The following is a 22,058-nucleotide window of genomic DNA, read 5'->3' as shown; positions in this document are numbered from 1 at the left end:
GGGCCTGGGCGCGGGAGCCGTGCGGTCCTGTTGCTGGCCTGAGTGAGCACAGCCTGTGGAGCGGAGCCTCTCCTGGCCCTGGCTTAGCCGGGCCGCACACCTGATCTCTGGGGACCTCGCACAGGCCAGCTCCTTTCACTCTAACCCAAGCTGCAGGGTATGGTTGTACCCAGGGGATCTACGGCAACAGCCTATGCGATTCATTCCAGGAGTTCAAAATCGCTGGGCCTGCTGGGGAGGAGGGGGCGCCTCTGGGGTGGGGCTTGTGCCACACGGCTCCCCAGGGCAAACTTGTCTTCCAAGTTCACTGGCTAACCAGCTGACTGCCAGCTTCCCCAGGGGCCCTCCCTGACTTCACAGCCTTCACCTCACCCTAAAGCATGACCTTGTCTAGGTGCTACCGGCTTCCCTGTCCCATGGCCTAGACCTAGAAGGAAATAAATCCGTGGGAAATTGCAGTTACGCTGGATATTTTTTAATTGACTGGGCATTTATTGCCCCAAATAGAATTATTAGGTATGCTAAAGGTAGTCAGCAGCAAACTTCTGATTCTCAGGCGAAGACACTTAAAAAAAAATCTATCAGGGTCCTTCCCATAGGCGTGCTCTGTCTCACTCTGTCTCTCAAAGATAAATAAATGTAAAAGCCCACCAGGAAAACCCATCTCCACGAGCTCTGCATGTGGCGAAGGTGGAGACAGACCCGAGGTACAGGGGGCTCGCCTGTCCTCCCCGGGGAATGCTCTCCGGCTTGCCAAACCTCCCTTGGCCGGCAGGGGGCAGCAGAGGAGCAGGGGAGACCCAAACCATGCCTCCTGCCCACTGAGCCATCTTCCACCCTGGGGACCCTTCTCTACTTCAGTGTCATTTTCAGGACTCTGGTAAAAGTGGGAGGCCAGACAGGACCTGGTGACAAGGGGCAGTCTGAATTGAGAAGAGCCTGGGGGGCTCGGTCGGTTGAGCGTCTGACTTTGGCTCAGGTCATGATCTCACGGTCTGTGGGTTTGAGCCCTGCGTTGGGCTCTGTGCTGACAGCTCAGAGCCTGGAGACTGCTTCAGATCCTGTGTCTCCCTCTCTCTCTGCCCCTCTCCTGCTCACTCTCTGTCTCTCAAAATAAAAATAAAGACGTAAAAAAAGAGAAGATCCTGTTTTCACTGCTGTGATCTATGAACTCACAGGCCCCTCCCCACTAAATTGTCTGGTAAACTATTGAGTTTGCAATGCAACTTACACTTCAGAGTTCAGACCATGAACTTCAAGAAAGAAGGTAGATTGCTTATGGGCTGGGGAATGAGAGAACACTCTATTGTAGACCCCAGCCCACGGCCCCCCAGGGGTGGACAAGGTCCTCTCCCTCTGTGACCTCCTTTTTTACTTTTCCACCAAAAGTACATAGGAAATGACAGAGACCAGAATTGGCATTACTCCTCCAGTGAGGGTGTACGACGTAGAGTAAAATACTCCTGTTTGGCTTAAATTGCGGGGCGAAAGTGGGAGACTACAAACAGAGAAATGACCATATTGTAACCCTATCAAGTGCAGATTTACTTTTCATGCATAACAAGGAAACCGTGTGCACCCAGCCTGACTGGCCTCACTCTGCCGGGAAAGGGGAAGGGGTTCGGGCGGGGCCTGGCCTGGCAGCCGGGGCAGCACAGCCCTGGCGGGTTCAGTCCTTCCAGAGCCCTGCTGCCTGAGGCAGCAGAGATGCAAACGTGCGTGCTGCCAGCCCAGGGTCTGTGCTGGCCCAAGGCCACGGGGAAGCAAGGACGGCACATGATGAATTAAACCAGCCCAGAGGGTGCCGAGTCCCAAGGCAGGGACCCTGAGCCACACGGGATTTGCCACCGCCCACAGAGGGGTGAAGGGCAGGGGAGGAGCAGACACGGAAGTCAGTGACTCTTATTTCATCTGGACGTGATTGGCAGCTCCTCCCGCTAGACAGCCCGGCGGACAGGACCAGGGGGACAGGGCAGGGTGCGTGCCTGTGAGCGAGCCCTGGGTGGAGGTAGAGGGGAGGCGAACGGGGCACTGCTGCTCTGGCCCCCGCGCCCGTGCTTGGGCCGGCGGGGATGGTCCAGAACTGGGCAAGGGAAGGGAGCTGGTAGCAGGCAGGCGGTGGGCGGACCGCACGGAGCCCAGGAAATGGGGCCTGTGGACCAGTAAGGCCCATGAGTGAGGGAGGTGATTGCTAGGCTCTCACTACTTTGTAAAAGTGCATGAATTTAATCGGAGTTAGAAGATAGCAGATGCCGGCCCGCATAAGCCCTGTGACTCCAGCTTCTCCCTCCAGAGGGCGCTCTGGCCCCACCAAATAGGCTCCCTCACCCCCCAGACCCCAAGGCTGCAGCTTTAATAGGGCTTTAGAGAAGGGCCCGCGTGCCCCTGCCCCGTGCCAGTGTAAACACTCACAGCATTCCCAGAGAAGGGCAGTGGCCGCCTGCCACCCAGGGAGACAGCCTATGAGGTGCCAACCAGAGGTAAAGGGGTTTTCACTCAGTTTTTCCTTCTCGAGGAGCGTGAGCAACATCACAAGGGAGAGTGTGACATTTTCCAGATTTCGGAACCCACCACTTCTGGTCAGAATTGCTGCTGCTGAGGCCGGAGGCGCCTCGATGACCAAGGTGACATGGCAGGCTCCTCGCCCTGCTAGAACAGACACCCATCCGGGGCGCGGCAGGTGCTCCTGGGACGCAGGCAGGGGCTGGGAGGCAGAAGCCGGAAGCGGGCGCTCCCTGGCCGCCCCCCGTCCCGGCCGGGCTCCACGGCGCCCCTTCTCTCCGCCCGCACCGCAGCTCAACGGATGACGTGTCTCTCTGGCTGCAGAAGCAGAAGGAGAATTTACCTGGACAGGCGGTCCCTCCCATCTGTGGGCTCCGGGGCAACACCGAGAGCAGAGGTCCCGCTTGTTGTGGCCTGGGGAGGTGGCCTGTGGCTCCGAGGGCCAGGGACGCCGGGTTTAAGAGGACCATGGCCTTCGCTTCACGTGACCTGCTTCTGTCTACCCTGAGGGGGCTGCCCAGTGTGAGCGGCACCGGGGGCCCTGGCCGAGTGTCTGTCCCAGGGGCTGTGGGGGGCCCTGCTCCGTCACAGCAGTTCCTGCTCATCGTCCTCGGAGCCGGAGGGGCCCTGGCGCACCTCCTCGTACCACTTGTTGGTGAGGGTTTTCATCTGGATGCGCCCATGGTGGAGGTCCTGGGGCAGAAGACACAAGCAAGCCCTTGTCAGCGGGTCTAGTCAGGTCAGGGTTAGGGCTGGGGGGGGGGCTGCTTTGTACTTCATGGGGGTGTGGGAGAGATGGGAGGCAGAGTACATGGCCACGGGCAATTTCTAAGTCTTAATCGACTAACTCCAGCTGGGGTTCTTCTCTGCAGGGTAAGATAACGGGGTGTCACCCAGAAGTGGGGGTAAGAGGCGGGATGGTGTGACGTTAAGACATGTGGCTTCCGGAGTCAGACACACTTGGGCTGTGCTTCCCCCTCTGCCACGCACCGGCTGTGTGACCTCGGGTGGCCACCTCACCTCTCTGGGCCTCAGTCTCCCCAGCTGTCTAGTCCAAGGGCGGCTGCAGCCATGACACACGATGTCGGGAAGATGAGACGCAGCTACAGTGATGACCGTCTGGGACGGCAGCTGGCTTGGCAGGTGCCCACATGTGGACGGCGGCCGTGACCGCCGGGGCGGGAAAGTGGCTCAGAAACCAAGTGGGGCCAAAGCAGGCCCACTGGTCCCTGTGAGACTGTCCCTCACTGCCGCCCGGAGGACGGCCGTGCCCAGGGGGATGGAACAAGAGCCCCAGGCCAATGCCCGAGGCCCCGGCATGTTTGAGATTTTCAGCTCGGATTCGATAGCCGATCGATGTCCGGAGTCTGTCCTCCAGGAAAACCAAAGTGTTAACAAGTCTGTTACTAAATGAGCGCTACACAGGGCAGTGAAGGAAACGGCGGGCGCTGGCCTGGGCAGAGGGCCCGCCGCCCACCCGCTCCTGGCCACCGCGGGTCCCGAGGGAGGGAGGTGAGGGACCCTCAGCTGCGGGGTGCGGGCCAGTGTCCCACCTCCTGCGTCAGCCGCCGCGTGAAGAAGGGGTTCAGGTACTTGGCGTCCAGCCACACGAAGCCTTTGAGGTCCTGCCGCCTGACGTAGTGGGCTTCATACTCCTCCTCTGTGAGCTCGGACAGGTGCTCCGACTCAATGGCGTTGCCCTGCGGTGGGGGCGGGGGGACGGGGGTCCAGGGTCGTCAGCTGGCGTCTTCCTGGGGCCCCCGCACCACCCGGCGCACCCCGCAGCCCTTCAGTCCCGGCCACCAGCACCCCGGCCTGACCTGTGCTTCCGCATCACTGCGGGGTGTCTGTGGGCGGCAAAGCGCCTCCTGGGAGCCCACAGGGAGGGGGCAAGGTTTGTAAAAACACGATGGATATCCGGAGATAAGCCAGAATTACGAGGGGATCAGAATTTATCTGTGGGCGGGGGTTTGGTTGGTTCTAATGCGCAGGCAGGACTGGGGACTGCTGTTCTAGGTTCCTGCAGCCCCGAACAAGCAGCAAGGGAGGCTCTTTGATCACTTCTGCCTGCGGCTCCCTCGCTGTGGTTTGGCTCCGGGTCCATCAGCGTGGGGGGTGGGAGGCGGGGGACGACCTGGTGGGGGCTGCGGGGCAGCGAGAGCAAGTGCCGCGGCAGCCGCTGTGTGTGGGGGGGGGGCCCTCAGGCTCACTGGATCTGGGTCAGCCCCGCCCCAGGCCCCCAACAGGCCCACCCTCCACAGGGGTGACCCGAGGCCCCCAGGGTGAGTGTAGCGGCGGGAGGGGTGGGGTGGGCACGTGGATGCTGTGGGCAGTGGCTGGTGGTTCTCACTCTCCGGCCACATCGGAATCCCCGGGAGGGCTTGTGGATCCACAAAACTCTGGGCCCCCCAGGCTCACCCTCAAAATTCTGGTTCTGCGTGTGCGCGCACGCTGAGCTGCTCAAATCGTGTCTCATTTCCCCGTTCTCCAGCTGCATTGGAGACCGAGCCCCTGTCCCCAACCCGGGCCCGCGCGGCACCCACCATCTTCTCCGTCTTGCTGAGGTTGACGTCCTTCTTGCTCCTGCGGCGCGCCTTGGCGTCCTCGATGTCCACCAGGCGGATGAGGGGCATGGTGCTGCCGCCCAGCAGCAGGATGGTGAAGAGCACGATGACGATGGTGGTGGTGCCGATGAGCTGCCGCTTCTCCATGGGCTCCAGGTCCAGGTGCAGGCTCAGCGCGTAGGGGATGGCGCCCCGCAGGCCTGCGGGCAGGGCAGGGGTCAGGGCAGGCGCACGGGGAGGAGGGAGCCGCGGCCCTGACCAGGCGCTCCGGGGCTCTGCGCGTGGCCCTGTCGCCCCGGTGGTCGGACACCCTAACAGCCCCCGCTGGGGAGTGCGAGCTCCTCCCGAGAGAAGCAGGCTGCAGGGCAGTGGGGCCGAGCGCACTGCACTTGCCCTTCACAGGGTGGCCATGAGCTCAGAGGAGGTGACCTATCCAGGCCACGAAGCATCGGTGCACGTGCGTGAGGATTCGTCCAGCCCAGTGCACACATTCCGTGTGTGTGCCAGGCCCTGCATGCACAATCTCGCTGGGCCTTCACAGGAGCGCCAGTAAAGCTGGTCCAACTCTCACAGAGGCAGAACCGAGGTAAGACAGCAGTGCACTCCCGGGGCCACACAAAGAAGGCGATGTGGCCTGTGGCCCCAGGTTTCTGAAGATGCGGCCCTTGCACAACTCCCGATGGGCTCGGGCTGCTCTGCTGCTGGCCAGAGGCCGCTGGGAACCGCACCATGACCTCTACCCGCCTTCGTTCCTGGTGTGGCCCCCGCAGGGCTGCTGGCTGGGCTGAGGGGCTGCACTGAGCCAGGAAACAGCTGCTGGCTGGCCTGGTGCGCACAGAGGGGAGACCTCAGACAAGGACCTGTGAGATAGTGCGTGCCCAAGAAGGGGGCATGGGCGGGGGCACACTGGGGAGGTTCTGACCCGGACAAGGAGGATGGAGCAGGACAGCGCGATGGGGGTCTGACCACAGGAGCAGTGTAGCCCCAGGATGGGGACACGGCAGGGAGACGGAATTAAGAGAGACATGGAGGGTAGAAGCTCGAGGCCACAGGGGCAAGCAGGAGATGGGCTGGCCGAGAAAGGGAAGGGCACGGACGATGGTGGGGTGTCCTACGAGTGGTCTGGGGTCTAGCTCCTGGGTTCACCTGTTTCCCTCAGGCCTCTCGGGCTAAAGCAAGGGACTCGACTCAACCTCTCAACCTGTCGCAGGGGACTAAAAACTGGGCCTGCCCGGTTGGTGGCCTGAGGATGCAATGTCTTGGCACAGGACAGGTGTAGACACAGCAAACACGAAGTTAGCCACACGTCTGTTGTAAGACACATGGCCTTCCACGGAAGGGGGATTCTGGAAAAGCAGCGGGCTGGGCAGGAAGGTAAATTCAGTCCTAGTCAATGAGATCGAGGTGTCCCCATGGCATGGAGGGAGACCGTAGACACAGGAGGCAGGCTCCAAGAGCAGACAGCTCTGGGAGTGCACTGGCGAGAACGCAAGAGCAGCGGCACATCTGCGGCGGGTCCTGAGGAGGCCAACGCTGAGGGGTCGCTGCAGGAGGAGAGGGAGCCCGCGGAGACCCCAAGGGAAAGGAGGGCGCCCAGGAGCAGGGCCTGGAGGCCCGGGGAAGAGGGTCTGCAGGCGGAAAGCAGGTCGGTGGGAAGAAGGAGCTCAAAGCCATGGAGCTGAGGTGGACCAGGGCTGCCCAGTGCCCACCGGGTCTGGCTGCAAAAGGTCGCCAGTTACCTGGGCAAGGTCAAGTTCAGCCCTGTGAACAGGAGATGAGGGAGTGGAGAAAACAGGCAAGGACAGCCCACTTAAGGAGGTCTGGCTGTGACGGGAGGCAGGAAGCACCGGGGGGGGGGGGGGGGTGGATTTTGGTTGAAGTTGCGGGGTTTTTGCAGGCAAAGAGAAGAATCTTCGAGTTTCAATGATGATGTTCCAGTAGAGACAGAGGTTGCGGATCCAGGAAAGAGGGTGCAGAGCTGCGGGGGGAGGGCCCAGAAGACCCCCGGTGCCAACAGCCTCAGTGGTGAAAGCAGCACGCCCGCCCACAGGGGCCTCTCCGCATGCCCCCTCTCCCGGGCGCTCAGGCGACTGCGGAAATACCCAGTACATCTCTTAGATGTTCTCTGAAATCAGCTACTTTACAACAAATTTTTTTCTCACTGGCAAGAAAGTTTTGAGAAAAAAGTGTCTCTCACTCTCACTATACATACATAATACCCCCCCCCACACACCTTAAAGGCCTTTTGAAAGAGGAGAGAAATCTGTGAGAAATTACAGATAACGCTGTTGAGCAAAACACCGCTTATAAAGCATGTTGCTATGCCCTGACCCACATGGAATATTTTAATTATATAATTTAAATAAGGTTCAAAGAACTGGATATATTGCTCAAAAATAAACCAAAGATGCCTAAGGATCCAGCTCATTAGGTACCAAAGATGAACTCCTTCCCATCCTTTAAAATGTAGAGGAATTTGCCCAGAAACGCAAATGTTCCAGTCAGCTCTCTGTGAAAAATAACTCCCAGACCCAGCCTGGACTGCAAAGCCGTGTAGACCTTTTGTGACCCCTCACTGCTCGCAGGCGGGTGGCCACTGCGCCCTGCATCTCACCGGGCCGCCCTGCCCGCCCAGAGGAGACAGACAGACAGACAGGACGTGCTGGCTCTGCCTCCTGTCGTCCCCGGATTCCAGTCAAGGCCTTTGCCCTTGAGCCCGAGCTCCCTCCTGCGAGGAGCAGATGTGCACCCCGTGGGTCTCGGGCGCCGAGGCTGTGAGGGGCCCGGGCCACGGCTGCGCCTGCGAAGCAGGAGGGTGCGGGGCTTCGGCCTCACGAGCCGAGCTCGTCTTCCGAGGGCTCTGGCCGACAGCCACGTGCTCCCTCTACCCGACGTGTGCTCTATGCGACCCACTGTCGAATGCCTGTTCATTCAACGTGGGACTTACCACTAAACCACATGATGAACATCATCTTCGGTGTGATTTTATGATCACGGAAGAAATTCAGGAGGTAGGAAAGAGGGAAAATGTTCACCGCTCTGCCAAACAGTACAAGGACCTGTGGATAACAACCAACCAAGTCTTAGAAACCTCTGGTCTTCCAAGCTGCAGCTTGTTGAAGCTAACACAGATCTGTGACACACCCATAATAAACCCAGCCTTCCCCTTGGCCATGAAAGACATGAATGACAGTGCGAGGCAGAGACCCAGCTGGGGCGTGTCGCGGCAGACGCTGGTTTCTAGGACCCTGGAAAAGGACAGCACTTTGTACACTACATTTCCGTGGCCAGAAAGAGGAGACGAACAAGGTATAGAAGCCAGCTTTAGTTATGAGAGTAGAACAGAACGAATGGCAAGAGGCCATGCCGAAGTATCCAGAGATTAATTTAGGGGCGGCCTCACTCCGCCAAAGGGGCTCCGCCGTGGGACGGGCCTGCGCTAATCATTCCCAAGGGGCCAGCTCTGGAGGGACAGACCAGGTGTTCCTAGCCTCCCGTCGGGGCCCTGCTCCTCAGGGAAAGGAGGGATCAATGAGAAGGGCCTACGTAATGCTGCTCATAAATGCTGCTCTCCAAGCAAAAGGAAGGTGTAGGTGTGTTCTAGAAGGAGGTCACACACACCCTGCCCGGCCAGTTGCTTGCCATGGCTTTTTGTTCCTAACAATCTCCAATGTCAGCCTTAACATAATATAGCTTTAGATGAGGTTTAAATCTGACCTCAGTGGATACCTAGTGCTATGATTAATTTGCTCTCTCTTTTTTTCATCTGGTTCTCACCAAACTAATGTAAAATAACATATTCAATCTACACGTGCATGTTCGGTAGGCTCTAAGTTTATTCTTTCAACAAGCACTAACTGAGTGTGCTTTGGACTGTGTGCCTTGGATGGCTGAGTTAATAATCATGGCTCCCACTCACTAACGTTTCAATGTCAGACACTGTGCTAAGCATTTTATATGCGTTATATCTTGCTCACTTTGGATCCCTGCAATATTCGTAAGAAGCTGGAGTTACTGTCTCCATTTCACGAGTACATGGAGGCAGAGAGAGCGTGAGGCACTGGTCCAAGTTGACCCAGGCAGGAAGCTGTGGAGCCATGTCCCAAACCTGGTTCAGCCCCGACAGCCCGTGCCCTTATGCTGAGCGAGTGGAAGGTGACCCGCCTGGATAGCACGGGGACGCCTCCGGGAGCGGCAGAGTCCAGGTGCCTGTGTGCTCGGCGTGTCGGGGAGGGCACAGCCTGCGGACCACCTCCCCATTGTCCCTTTGCTCACAGTCCACGGCCGAGAGGGCCATGTCCTGTGTCACCCGCTGAAATCTCATCTTTCACTCCCACGCTTGGGTTTCAGGTGTGACCAAATGCGGCCCCTTTTACCCGGTGACCACACTGAAGATGGCTACACTTTCTGTAAATGACTTTTGCTGCTCTTCTCTTTGTCCCGAAACCTGAGTTTGGAGGACAGATAAGTGACAAGAGCAACAAGCTCTTGCTGACTGGGAAGTGGAAGCACCTGCGCTACAAGGGGAAACATCCTTTTCCTTACGGTTCTTTGGCTTCTCTGTGCCTCAGTTTCCCGCCATGCCAAACAGGCAGGCCTCACCGGTTTGCACACGGTAGGTGAAAGTGCTACAAAGAAGTCTGCCTCTCAGAAGCTGGGTTGTTATGTGGCACTGGTAATAAGAGCCGGCCTAGGATGAATTATGATACCTGAGCAACCGTACGGGCCGCTCTCACTGCTCTTACATGCACAGTGGCTCTAAAAGGACGACCAAGACTGAACGAGGGGTCACAGTGTGAGTCAGCAGGCGGGCCCGGGGGAGGTGAGCTCACACCGAGGGGAGGCCGGCCCGGGAGCGGGTCCCACATGTTAGCAGCCATTCATGTCACCTCCATCAGACGCCAGAGGGGGCTGGACCTTTGTTTTCAATGCTAAACATTTATTCTCCCCCACCCCACCCCCCAAAACATTTTATTCTGCTGTGAATGATTAAACTTTTCTTTCCCATTTTTAAAGGTGTATTTTAATGTGTCTCCTCCTGCTGCCCCCGAGTCCACTGGTAAGAATCGCCCAGGGCGACGGTTCTGGGCAAACCTCCGGGGAGGTCAGGGCCTGGTAATCTTGACTTTATACCAGTGTCCAAGGTCATGTTCAAACATGGACACAGTGGAAGAAAATGACAGCAGGAAGAAAATACATGCATTATAAATCATCCAGAAAAGGCAGGAAAGAAAAAGAAATCATCCCCAGTTCTACAACCACTGTGAACACTGAGCTACATCTTTTCACGTGGTTTTTGTTTCTATGCGTGATGTTCTGACGTGGTTATGACCAATTACGTATTCAATCCTGAGATCTGCTTTCACCACCAAACAGAGAAAACAGACACACTTGTACTTTTTAGAGAAGACCGTATCATGCAAGGCCATTTACAATTTTAAAAAAAGGAAAAATTCATTCCCAGGGATATTCATTCACTTAATTCCACCCCTTTTCCTATGATTGTATGTTTGTGATTTCTTAACAAAAGGAACTTTAAACAGAAGGGTGTCTTATGTAGCTGTTGACCTCGAACAGTTAACAGTTACATAAATGAATCCAGAACATGGGGTTACTGATCTACAAATAAGTAATTAAATAAAAAACAAGGAAAATACTTACTATGCACCAGATGACAAAGGAAATTTCAAACTTGTGAGGGAAACTAAAAATGGACAGGCCAAGAAATGCAAACACACATGTTTCTGAAACAAACCAAAGAATGGATTATTCAGCCCCAACGATTTCCTTCTAACACAGCACTAAAGCGTTAAGCAAGCGAACATTTCCCGGGGAGCAGGGGCCACGTTACACCCGCTTGTTTTCTGGACAGTCCCGCAGCCGCCGTCCTGGGAGCAGGCCGTGTGCCTGGAGCCTCGCCGTCTTCCCTCCCACACACGCCGCCTGTGTGTGTTCAGAAGCCCCCGGCAGTGGGTCAGCTGTCAGACCCATGCAGGTAAGTGCTCTCCCACCTGGGGAAGACGGCACAGGCGTGACCCTGTCCATTTGCCGAACCCTGTGATCAGCAAGGGTCATGGCTGCATTAGCGGCAAAAATTCAGAGCAAATGACTGCAGACACCACGTAACTAGCGTGGAACGGGCCCTCTGCGGACTTCCTTGCCGGGGCGGACAAAGCTAAATGCTTGACTTCTCGTAGTTAATGCCGCCACAGGGTCTGGAAGACGGCTCACACCCGCAGGGTCCGCTGAAAGGTGGGTGTTCCCAACTCTTGGCTTCACCCCGCAAGTCAGAAAGAGTCTGACACCCACTGTCTGTACAAGCAGGCACTTGTGGTTCCCAAGAAAAAGCAACGTATGAACTTCTGGCATAGTCTCCCTACTTACCCTGGGCTGTCCCCCAGAACAGTCCAATAATCAGGGAGTCAAAGACTGTATTTTAAAACAGCTGAACGTCATACAACAGAGAGGCTGTTTTAAAATGCGTCAGCCATGATTTTCCTCCAAACGTGTATCTTTTTGAAACAAGTGCACAAGCCGGAGGGTATCTACACCCTTCTCCTTGAATTTTTTTCTCATAAACATTTTTGTGATTCTTTCCAAATCAGCCCATTTAGAACAGACTCAGATCTGTGTTATGCTTTTCCCTGGCAGCATACATTCCATCGTATTGGTAGGTCATAGCTAATTTAACAAATCCTCCGCCAACAGATACTTAAGCTGTTTCTATTTCCGCTATTACCAGTTATGACAAATATCCAGGCTGAATTCCTGATGGGAGCATTGCGGGGTCAAAGACCACACAGCCCTGAAACCCGGCCCGGTGCTCCCCTGACTCCACAGAAGATGGCGTCAGTGCCCACGCCTGTCAACGGGGCCCACAGTCCGTACGCCCATGGCGGAAGTGGGTATTAGCAAACTTAAGATTTGCCAGTCTGATGGGTACAAAACAGATGGGTGTTTGGCTTCCTATTGCTTTGACTGTGAGAGTCGGGCTCAGCGTCCTTCACTAGGACTCTGTGAGTGGGACGTTGTGGAAAAAAGGCCCCCTGGACCAGGAAGAGTCAGACCTGGATTCCAGAATCACTTCTTAACCATGACCTTGTGGGCAAGTCATCTGACCTCTGGGTACCTGAGCCCCCTGGGCTGCGGGAGGAGCCTCTGCTCCTAGCACATGACCGCGCGGGACCCATGCCTGGGAACGAGATACCCCCCCATCTCCCGCTGGACGCTGGCGATGACGCCAGGGGGATACCAGAGAGGCTGGCAGGGAGGGGCTGAGGGAGGGTGTGCCCTTCGCAGCTGGCCACACCCCGGGGAGGAGGCAGCAGGCACAGGGTGCTGAGCCCTCCCAGCAGGCCCCACCCCACAGGGGCAGCGTCAGGGCGCCAGCTTCCGAGTCCCGTCCTCTGAGCGGCTTAGGGGCAAAGGGGCCTGTGGACAGGGTGGGGAAAAGCTCTCACGGAACCCCCCAGGCCCCTCCCCCTCGGAACTCGCGATGCTCCTGCAGCTCACGAGCTGAAACTGTATTTTCTCCAGGATTTTCCAGACTCTTGTCAGACTGGGAAGTCTTGTCTCACCTAACCCTCACCAGTGCCAGTGCCAAGGAACACATTTTTGGGAATGTCACTTTAAAACATTACAAACATTCGAGTCACATTATTTTCAGTCTTAAAATTGTAGGCATCAAATGTTCCTGAAAGCTCTCAGGAGTTAGGTTTACATTATGGAGCCTGAAAGCCAGGGTAACGAACAAAAGATCAGGGAGTGCAGTATCTGGCCCTGAGGAATTGTGCCACCCCTCCGAAGCCGGGGCGTGGCCGAGTGCTGGACGGTGGGCAGGCCTGCGCGGGACCACAAGGGGACAGGACTCACCGCATAGGAAGGCCACGGTCCGCAGGGTCTGCTGCATGAGGATCTGGGTGACCGGGGACAGGTTATGGTGCGTGTAGTGGGACATCACGATGCCCGAGAACAGGATGGCCATGATGCCTAGAGAGGGACCAAGAGGCAGAGCACAGACGTGAGGAGAGCAGAAAAGCACCTGCTACGTGAAACACAAATAATATCACGCTTTCTACAAGTCACTGGACCCTCTAGGATGACATGTTTTCAGAAAAAGCAAAAGGGGAAAAACAGAATGCCTGGGGCCTCCCAGAGGCTGCAGAGAAATGCTAAGGGCCCTGTCTCTGGCAGCTTCCTTCCCCAGACTGGGTGACCTTGGGCTGAGCTTCTTCCCCTCTCCAAGCCCCAGTTTTCACATCTGGACAGCGGGATTTACACCACCCGCTCACGGAGCTGTCAGCAGGGAATGGGGATAAGCCATGTACAGTGCCCGACACCGGACCAGGGCTGAGCAGGTGTGCGCTGTCTGCGTCACCCACAGATAAAGGGGTGTAGGTGAACCGCCCCTGGCACAGAAAGGGAGCACAAGAATTTGGATGTGGGGAATGGGTGGACATGTATTTAATTTTTAATTTTCCCATAATCACCAGGAGTTACTCCTATAATACGGAGAAGAGTGACAATAAAAGGCTATGTGGCTTTTTTTCTTTTTTAAAAGTTTTTATGTCATTTTATTTGCTTATTTTGAGAGACAGAGAGTGAGTGGGAGAGGGGCAGAGAGAGAAGGAGACACAAAATGTGAAGCAGGTTCCAGACTCTGAGCTGTCAGCACAGGGCCCGACGCAGGGCTCGAACTCACAAACTGTGAGATCATGACCTGAGCCAAGGTCGGACACTTAACCAACTGAGCTACCCAAGTGCCCCTATTTATTATTTTGACATTTATTCATTTTTGACAGAGACAGAGCACCAGTAGGGAGGGGCAGAGAGAGAGAGGGAGACACAGAGTCCAAAGCAGGCTCCAGGCTCTGAGCTGTCAGCACAGAGCCTGACACGGGGCAGAACCCATGAGCTGTGAGATCATGACCTGAGCCGAAGTTAGACGTCAGCCGACTGAGCCACACAGGCGCCCCCGTGTCTTTTCCCTAAAGCTCTCCACAAGACAGCCCACCCCTTTTGCTGCTCACTCGGGACTGATCTCCGCATTTGCCCCCTGCCCCTAACCACCCCCAAAGTCCTTTGCCTGGGTTACCTCTCAGTGCTGCCCCGCCTCAGCGGCAGACAAGGGCTTCCACCTTCATGTAAGTTGCCCAAATGTATGAAGTCTAAGTCAAAATTGACAAGCAAAATTTTAACTCACTCCTGCCACTCTGTACACAGACAGGGGTCACTGGCTGACTCTCATTTGGAAACAGGTGAAGATCCCAGAACGGCACCGGAGACACTTCGGGGGCGCGGCCTGCCAGATCAAACCCTCCCAACACAGGCGGGCTCGTCCTGGGGCGGCCCACCGGGCACCTGTGGCCTGAGGGGGGCCGCGCAGAGCCCGGTCATCTGCTCGTCCTCTTGGGAAACAGCAAATTCCTTTGCTCTTTCAGTCTTTCCTACAGAGGCCGGGCAGGAAAACTCCAGCAATGTTTCCTGCAAGGCACAGCTGGCAAGAGGGGACGGGGGCAGGAGCGGACGGGCAGAGGCTCTCCTCGCGTTCCTCAAGGGCACTGGGAAGACTCTGCAGGTCGAGAGTTGTCCCGAACCCCGGCTTCGCTAGGGAACACCACACACGAGAGCACCTCCGTTCTTCTCCTCCTGCTCCTGCAGGGGGCCTTCCAGACCGCTGAGCCCTCCCGACGCCGCGACAAAATACAGGGAAGGTAGAGCAACGTGAAATAGAAGGGGAGAGACCAGCAGCTGGGTCTGGAACCCCACTGACCAGCGGGAGAGCTCACACCTGCTCAGCCCCCGTCTTGTGACAGGCACTGTACGTGGCCAGTCCTCACTGGCCCGACGGTTCCATAAACGGGTGCTGTTGGTCCCAATGTCCAGATGAGAAAACTGAGGCTCCATCACGGACACAGGCACAGACACACTTCAGGTTTCATGGACTTGATCCTTAGCCTCGCAGTCCAATGGTCAAAGTTCCTAGCTTCTGGGCTTCCGAGGGGTTTTGTTTCAGCGGTCTGCTTCAGAAGGGTTAGCAACTCACTGGCAAAGCGACCTTGCAGTTCTTGCCTTGAAGTAAAGGTCAACCCCAGAGGAGCCCGAGCCACATTTGAATTGTGAAACCAGTGGCCGTCCACTGACATTGCTGTCCCTCCCACAGTCATCGCCACCCACTGGAGTCCCAACATTAAATGACAACTCCGAGAAAGTCGAAGGCTCTGGGAAGTCCGATGTGACCGTGCCATGTGGGAGCGGCCATGGGACTGATCCTAGTGCCCACTGCCAGGGCCCCAGGGCCCTCTCCTGCCCCCCGCATTGGGCCCACCTGCCTCAGCCTCCACACAGGAGCAAGCGGAGCACAGATGGGTCTGGCTGCCCTGTTAGTCTGGCGCACTAGGCCCGGGGCTGGGAACTCAGAATCTTCAGGGGCCAGCCAATGAAAATAAAAATAGAAAAAGGGTGACCGGCACAGGGGTGAAGAAGGCACAAGCCCACCTACAAAGTTCTGATGGTGGCCCTGTGGACGGACGCGGGGCCCGAGGGCCAACTAGCGTTCCTTCTGGCTTCTTGAGAAATGCCAGAAATCTTTCTTATGGGAAGCCTCCCAGCTTTTAATGACGGCAGCCGACTCAAATATTAACAACTTCTCCATAGAGATAAACAAACCCCATCTGGAGGCTGAATTTGGGCCACGTGACAATGCGCCCTCTGTCCGATGCAGGAGTAAACGGCCAGCCACCACCTTTACCCCCCACTAGTCTGAGGTCAGGGCATCTCATGAGTTCCGGGAAAGGAGAGCCAGCAAGTGCCCAAGGGGCAGCCCGAGTGTCTGCCCTGGGAGCGCTCCCTGAGCAGAGGCGGCTTCCCCAGCATCCAGCCCACCTGGTTGGTCCCCCCCAGCTGCCCTCCACATGTGCTGTAAAAACACGGACCAGGCTCATTTACAGAGATAAAAGGACTGGGTATTTTTTTTTAAATGCCCTTGGGGTGCCTGGGTGGCTCAGTCGGTTGAACACTGACTTCATTTTGGCTCAGGTCATGATCTCAGAGTCAGTGAGTTCGAGTCCTGAGTCGGAGCTCTGGACTGACAGCTCAGATTCTGTGTCTCCCGCTCTCTTTGCCCCTCCTCTGCTCACGCTCTGTCTCTCTCTCTCTCTCAACATTAAAAAAAAAAAATGCCCTGTAAGAATTCCTGACACATGTACTTCTTCTGGAAGGCAACATCATTTAAGGAAGTAGATAACAGTGCATCAGAAAGGTCAGCTTCTCGGAAGGAAGGAAGGAAGAAATGAATGAAGGAAGGAGAAAGAGGGAGGGAGGGAGGGGAAAATCTATTTCTAGTCTCAGTTAAATCCACTATTTTAAACATAATGAAGAATGGTGATGAACAGAGATTCCAGTCCAAAGGCAGAAGGTGAAAGGGGTACCGTGGCTGCGCTTCCGCTGCACTGCACCTTACTGTAGGTAAAATGTGATGACCTTCCTGAAGGCTGGATCAAACCATCGTCAGTTTTCTCTGTTAATTACCTCAAAATAACATATTTTCCTATAAAAGATATAGACTCGGAGGTATAGAGTAGAACAAGAGACTCTCCAGTCACATCGCCTTGCCTAGAGGTAACTATTAACAGTTCCCTATACAGATTGCCAGTTCTTCTCCTACGCCGTCATAAAGCATTATCTACCTTTAAAAACCAATAAATGGGTTGCATTATGTATGCGCATGCACCGTCAGCAGAGGGGTCTTTAAAAGGCCTCCAACAGTGACTGGCCTTTGCACATGTAACAGAATCCCGACTCCTTCCCGAGCCTCAGAACCCTGTGGGCAGGGTCCCGGCCCCTGTGCCCAGCCATGCTGTCCCTCCTGCTCTTCCTGGAGGGCGTCAGTCCCCTCATGTCCCTGGGACACTTAGCCCTGCTCGGCATTCCTGCCCCAGGCCCTCCCTTGGCTGCTGCCCTTCCCACCCTTCTCACATGCAGGTCGTGCTAAGCGCCACCTGTTTGAGACTTTCCTGATCCCCCCGCGAAGGCATGATGTGCCTGCCACTCTGCCCTCTCCCCCCACCCAGGCCACTCTCTATCACATGGCTCTGATTTCTCTCCTTCCTGTCACTTCTCACGCCCTGAGGTCACCCTATGTGTTTGCTCACTCGCTCATGGTCTTTCTCCTGCAGGCGGGAACCTGATCTGATCTTGCCTACAGAAGCCCCAGTACCAAGGACAGTTCTCGGCACAGGGCAGGCACCCATTACATATGTGTAGAATGGATGAATACACAGTTTTCCAATTTTCTTTCTTAAAATTTAACAATGCAGCTTGGAGTTCCTTCTCTGGCAGCACAAACAGGTGAAATTCACTTACCCTGTGGCTGCACAGAATTCCATTGTGAGAACAGACCCAAGCTTACTTAATCCTTCCTAGGACGGGTGAGCATGTGGTTGCTTCCAACAAAGGCTCTCGCCCGCGGGCAGTGCTGGATGTGCCCCTGCGCACGTGAGGGCCTTCGGCCCACCTCGGCCCAGCATTCGCAGAAGGTGTTACGTCCTGGTCAGTTCTGCAAGCTCATCCTTCAACCCCAAAAGTTCCCTCCTCGGTGACTCTCCGCGACAGTGTCACTGTCCCAGTCCCGCTCCCTCTGCCCACACTTGGCTAAACTGGCAAAGGTGGGGGTGTGTTCGTCCTTGAGTCTTTAGAGCCAGAGGGCGAAGTAGCCCTCAAAACTGGCCTAAATAAGTAACAGAATAATTAACATTGATGGAATTAAAATGAAGATCCTGAGAATAGCTAACACTTACCAACTCATAGTTAGGGGGACTATTTAATTGGCTGTTGCAAGCAGGATATTTTTGAGAGTGATTAATTTACATGTAAGGGCCAGCAGGACGTGCGGTCACCCTATTAATAACGGACACTGATGGCTCCGGGAGGACTCTTCTTGCATTGCCCCCTTTAATCCTCGCCACAAGCCTCGGGTGGCGCGTTTACAATGTCTCAGGAGGAGGCGTGTGCTCAGCGTGGCTGTTACCCGGTGTGTGAGGTGCTAACAGAGGCGGGGCTGGGTCCACAGCCAGGTCTGCCCGGCGTCCTTCACCACCGTGTTCTAAACTCGTGATCTGGGTGTGTGATTCCAAGGACAGCCTCCTGCTCCGCATTCTTGGCAGCCGCTCTCTCAGTCCTTTGTGACAGGGAGAGCACAGTGTGGGAAGGAGGAGGGGACAGCAAACATGGCCTCTTCCGATGTGCTCCTACAGCCGGACTAGACAGTCCTCACGACACGTCAGGGCTATCCTACCCTTCTCTGAAAACCCTGCGTGACAAATGTCCCAAAGGCAAATGTGGGCACAGCCAGGCCAATGTCCAGAGGGGTCGCGTGTACTCTTGGCTTGCACGTGCTGTCTTTGGCCCTACTGGTAGGGGCAGCAGAGGTCCTTAAAGAAACGAAACCCTAGCCACAGAGCTAACTAACACTGCCTTTCTGAAAACAAGACAAACACTCCTTTGTTTTAATCACAAATTCCAAGTGGATGCACGAAATTTATCAATTTGTCTTTGCCACCAGGTACTCAGTGTTCGTCTCCAAGGGGTGGCGAAAGGTTTAGAAAAACAGTGGTAAAAATAGCCAGGCTAGGGCCTAATGACTCACAGGCAATGTTTATGTAAGTGCCAAAATTCAGGAATGATAAGGGAAGAACTTGGTGGCAGATACCGGGGCAAAATTATCCAAGGGAGCCGGCTTGGGAACAAATCAAATTAAAAACAAACAAACAAAAACCAGGAAGCTCACAAAGAGTTCTCCCTGAAAACGGCCAGAGCCCTCTCTGCTTCCACCTTGGCAAGATCTGCTCACAGAGGCCCCACGTGTAACTCCAGAGAATGATCTGTGGGCAGAATTCTGCTCGACAGCGGCATTAGAAACCGCCAGGGACTTCCACTCTGCCCACGAGGAAGTGATTACTGTGTAAACTGCTGTCCTGCCACAAACACCTAGAGAACTTGACGAAAGATATGAAACCAAACTCTCCTGATGTTGGGCGCGCGGGCCAGGGCCGTCAGAAGGGAGACGTCACCGCCCGAGGGAAACAAACAAAGTGGAGGCTCCGGCTCCACGCCCCGGCCCACTGCCCTGCCCTGACGTGGTTTCCAGGCTGAGGCTCTGGGAGGGGAGCTCCGGGCCCAGCGCGGCCAATCCAGCTGGGAAGAGGGGACCCGAGGGGAGGGGCGGCACAGAAAGACAGCTCCGGAGAACGGCCACAGCGCCCGAGTCCCGGACTGCAAAAAGGGTTGGGCCGACAACCCCGAGGGACACACGAGGCTGGGGGGTGTGCGTCCCACGGGCCGGAGCGGGTGGCCTTGTACCACAGGAGACGGGAGGCAAAGTCCGCAGAAGGGCCCTGCGTTACCTCCTCGTGCTACTCCGAACCTGCTGACGAGGTTTAAAAGTAAACTTCAGGAGGATTAAACAGATTCCAAGAAACTTAGAGACACGGCAGAAGAAAACCCAGAACTCCAAGAAGAATATAAGAAAATCTAGTAGTCAACAACATCGTAAAGTTTACAACGACCAGCATTCAATTAAAAGTTAATAGGCGAGCAAAGTGCAGGAAAATATGACTTAGAGGCCGAAGAAAAGTTAACGGACAGAAACAGTCCTAGAACGGTCAGAGATGATGGAATTGGCAAAACAAGGACATTACAGCAGCTGCTGTAAAGGGACTCCTCGGGGACCTGGGGGGCTCAGGTCATGATCTCACAGTTCATAAGTTCGAGCCCCGCGTCGGGCTCTGTGCTAATAGCTCAGAGCCTGGAGCCTGCTTCACATTCTGTGTCTCCTCTCTCTCTGCCCCTCCTCCATTCACACACACTCTGTCTCTCTCTCTCTAAGATAAATAAACATCTGAAAAAAATTGTTTTCATAAATAAATGTATTCCATGTGCTCAGGAATGTAGAGACGATCATGAACGTGGTAAAGAGAGAAATGGATGATATATAAAACTGACCCAAAGGGAACTTCTGTAGATGAACAACACGATCTTTGAAATGAGAGATACACGGGACGGGACGGGACGGGACTGACGGGAAAACGGGAAGGCAGGAGGTCCAGAAACAAAGACACAGCACTGGGAACTGGCCAAAGTAAAGCACAGAGAGAAAAACAGAAGAAGACTGACGAACGTTAGAGAGGCAGAGTGTATGGCAGGATGACAGCACGTTGTCCATCGTAATTTAAGTAACTGGAGCCCCACCAGGGGAAGAGATGGGAGAAAACAGCCATTTATAAAAATGGGTAAAAATTTCCCAAATTTGCTACAGAGCTATAACCTCATGAACTATAACCCAAAAAGCTCAATGAACCCCAAGCAGAATATAAAGAGAATTACGCCAAAGCATATCAAAATCAAATTGCCACACACCTATCAGAATGAGTAAACTTCTAAAAATTAGAAGTGAGTGTGGGTGAGGACAGGAGCAGCCGTGAAGCAGCCGGAACTCTCGCACTCTGGTGGGGACGCAAAACAGTCCCATCGCACAGAAGACGCTGGGCAGTTTCTAATAACATCAAATACAGACTTACTATATGACCCAGCAACCCCACTTCGTATTTATCCAAGATAACTGAAAATATGCAGATATTCGTAGCTAAAAGCCGAAAAAACCCAAATGTCCTTCAAATGGCAAGTGGGTAAAATGTGGCGCCGTCAGAACGTGTGTGTCAACCCCTGACACGTACTCCACGGAAGTCCCTCAGCACTCTGAGAGCCGGAAGAAAGGAGCCGCAGAAGTCTGTACACCACATGATTTCATTCGTGCGGCATTCTAGAAAAGGCAAACCCCCAGTGCTGGATACTGCAGGTCCATGGCACCAGGGGCTAGGGCCAGGCCAGACGACGGACCGTCCTTGGCAGGCTGACCCCCTCCTTTGAGGGAAGGCCCCCTAGGGGCCTTATTCTGGGAAAGCGGCAGCATGGGAAGTGGTATTTTGATCTCCACTACAGGACGGTGGGTGAAGAGAAAATGTGACCGTGACACTGAGCCCCTGAGTCCAGCCAGGTCTAATTTCAGAGGTACCCTTACAGGCAAATCCCCTCTACTGCTTAAGCTCTTCTGAGCTGTGGCCGTCTCCTGTGACCCCCTGACGCCACCCGGCGGGACAACGTGCCGTCAACCCCAGCGCCTCCACGTTCCTGTCACTTACCCGAGAGCGAGATTCCTTCGGCGAGCCCGTACGGAAGATAAGCAAAAATGATCATCATGCCGAACTCCAAGGAAGGCGTTTTCCTCAAGTCAATGTGCTTCAGCACGTAAATAACAGTTGTCAAGGCAAAAGACCAAGGCACAGTGGATGGGAGCCGTAGGAAGGTCGCAAGACTGCTGCCTTCCAAACACACAAGGGAGGCTGCCGGGGCAAAGCTGGGGCCGCGGCCAGACCGAGGACAGCCCCCGATGCCAGGTCCCTCCCAGGGCCGAGTCACTCTTTCACCCCTCCTCTGACATCAGAGGAGGCCATGGATGGGGTGCCCAGAACTCTGGGGTGCAGTGCCCCGCCCAAGGACTCCTTTCCTACCCCTGGAGATCTCTGAACTCGAGCTCCAGTGGGAGGGGAGTCTTCTCTATACTCAGACACAGCCCACGGGCCTATGCTGGGCCCACAGCACCCTCTCCCGGCCTCCTCGCCGCCCCACCAAGAGGAACACGGAGGAAAATGCTGAACTAGAAAAAGCTTTCCTTCCCATCCTGTTTATTGGTACAATATGAGACGCTGTCAGCCAACAGACCCTTTAGACTTCTGGTCAAAGGAGCTGAAGGCAAAATTCACCAGGACGGCAGACGAGCATGGCTGTCCCTGGCAAAGGTGGCCCTTTCAGCCATCCGCGGAACAATCTGCCCGTGGAGGGCCAGGCGGCCCGCTCCCCAAGAGCAGGCTTAGGCTCCCGCAGAAATGGTCTGGTGCCTGTTCCTATTTTAAGCAGGTAGAATTTTCCAGAGCAATG

General features: G+C 55.3%; 1 protein-coding gene across 9 annotated transcripts in view; it reads right to left on the bottom strand.

Annotated features, from left to right (window-relative positions):
• The window catches only part of SLC9A8 (solute carrier family 9 member A8), a 63,924-nt gene that overhangs the window by 1,561 nt on the left and 40,305 nt on the right, over window positions 1–22,058 (bottom strand). For 2 of the 9 annotated variants that reach the window (XM_029918284.1, XM_029918285.1), the window contains 8 exons: window positions 21,263–21,368; window positions 12,939–13,055; window positions 10,728–10,810; window positions 8,014–8,125; window positions 5,046–5,266; window positions 4,056–4,202; window positions 3,523–3,874; window positions 3,104–3,195 (listed from right to left, as the gene is read on the bottom strand). In XM_029918284.1, the coding sequence (XP_029774144.1) occupies window positions 3,551–3,874; window positions 4,056–4,202; window positions 5,046–5,266; window positions 8,014–8,125; window positions 10,728–10,810; window positions 12,939–13,055; window positions 21,263–21,368 (1,110 nt within the window). In that variant the 3' untranslated portion in view covers window positions 3,104–3,195; window positions 3,523–3,550. Of the gene's footprint in view, window positions 1–1,524; window positions 3,196–3,522; window positions 3,875–4,055; window positions 4,203–5,045; window positions 5,267–8,013; window positions 8,126–10,727; window positions 10,811–12,938; window positions 13,056–21,262; window positions 21,369–22,058 lie in introns of those variants that run through there. The other 7 variants (XM_029918287.1, XM_029918288.1, XR_003901276.1 and 4 more) reach the window with 6 other exon arrangements.

The sequence above is a fragment of the Suricata suricatta genome, chromosome 12 (assembly GCF_006229205.1).
Source record: "Suricata suricatta isolate VVHF042 chromosome 12, meerkat_22Aug2017_6uvM2_HiC, whole genome shotgun sequence".
Classification (NCBI taxonomy): domain Eukaryota; kingdom Metazoa; phylum Chordata; class Mammalia; order Carnivora; family Herpestidae; genus Suricata; species Suricata suricatta.
This window is presented reverse-complemented; position numbering and strand designations above follow the sequence as displayed.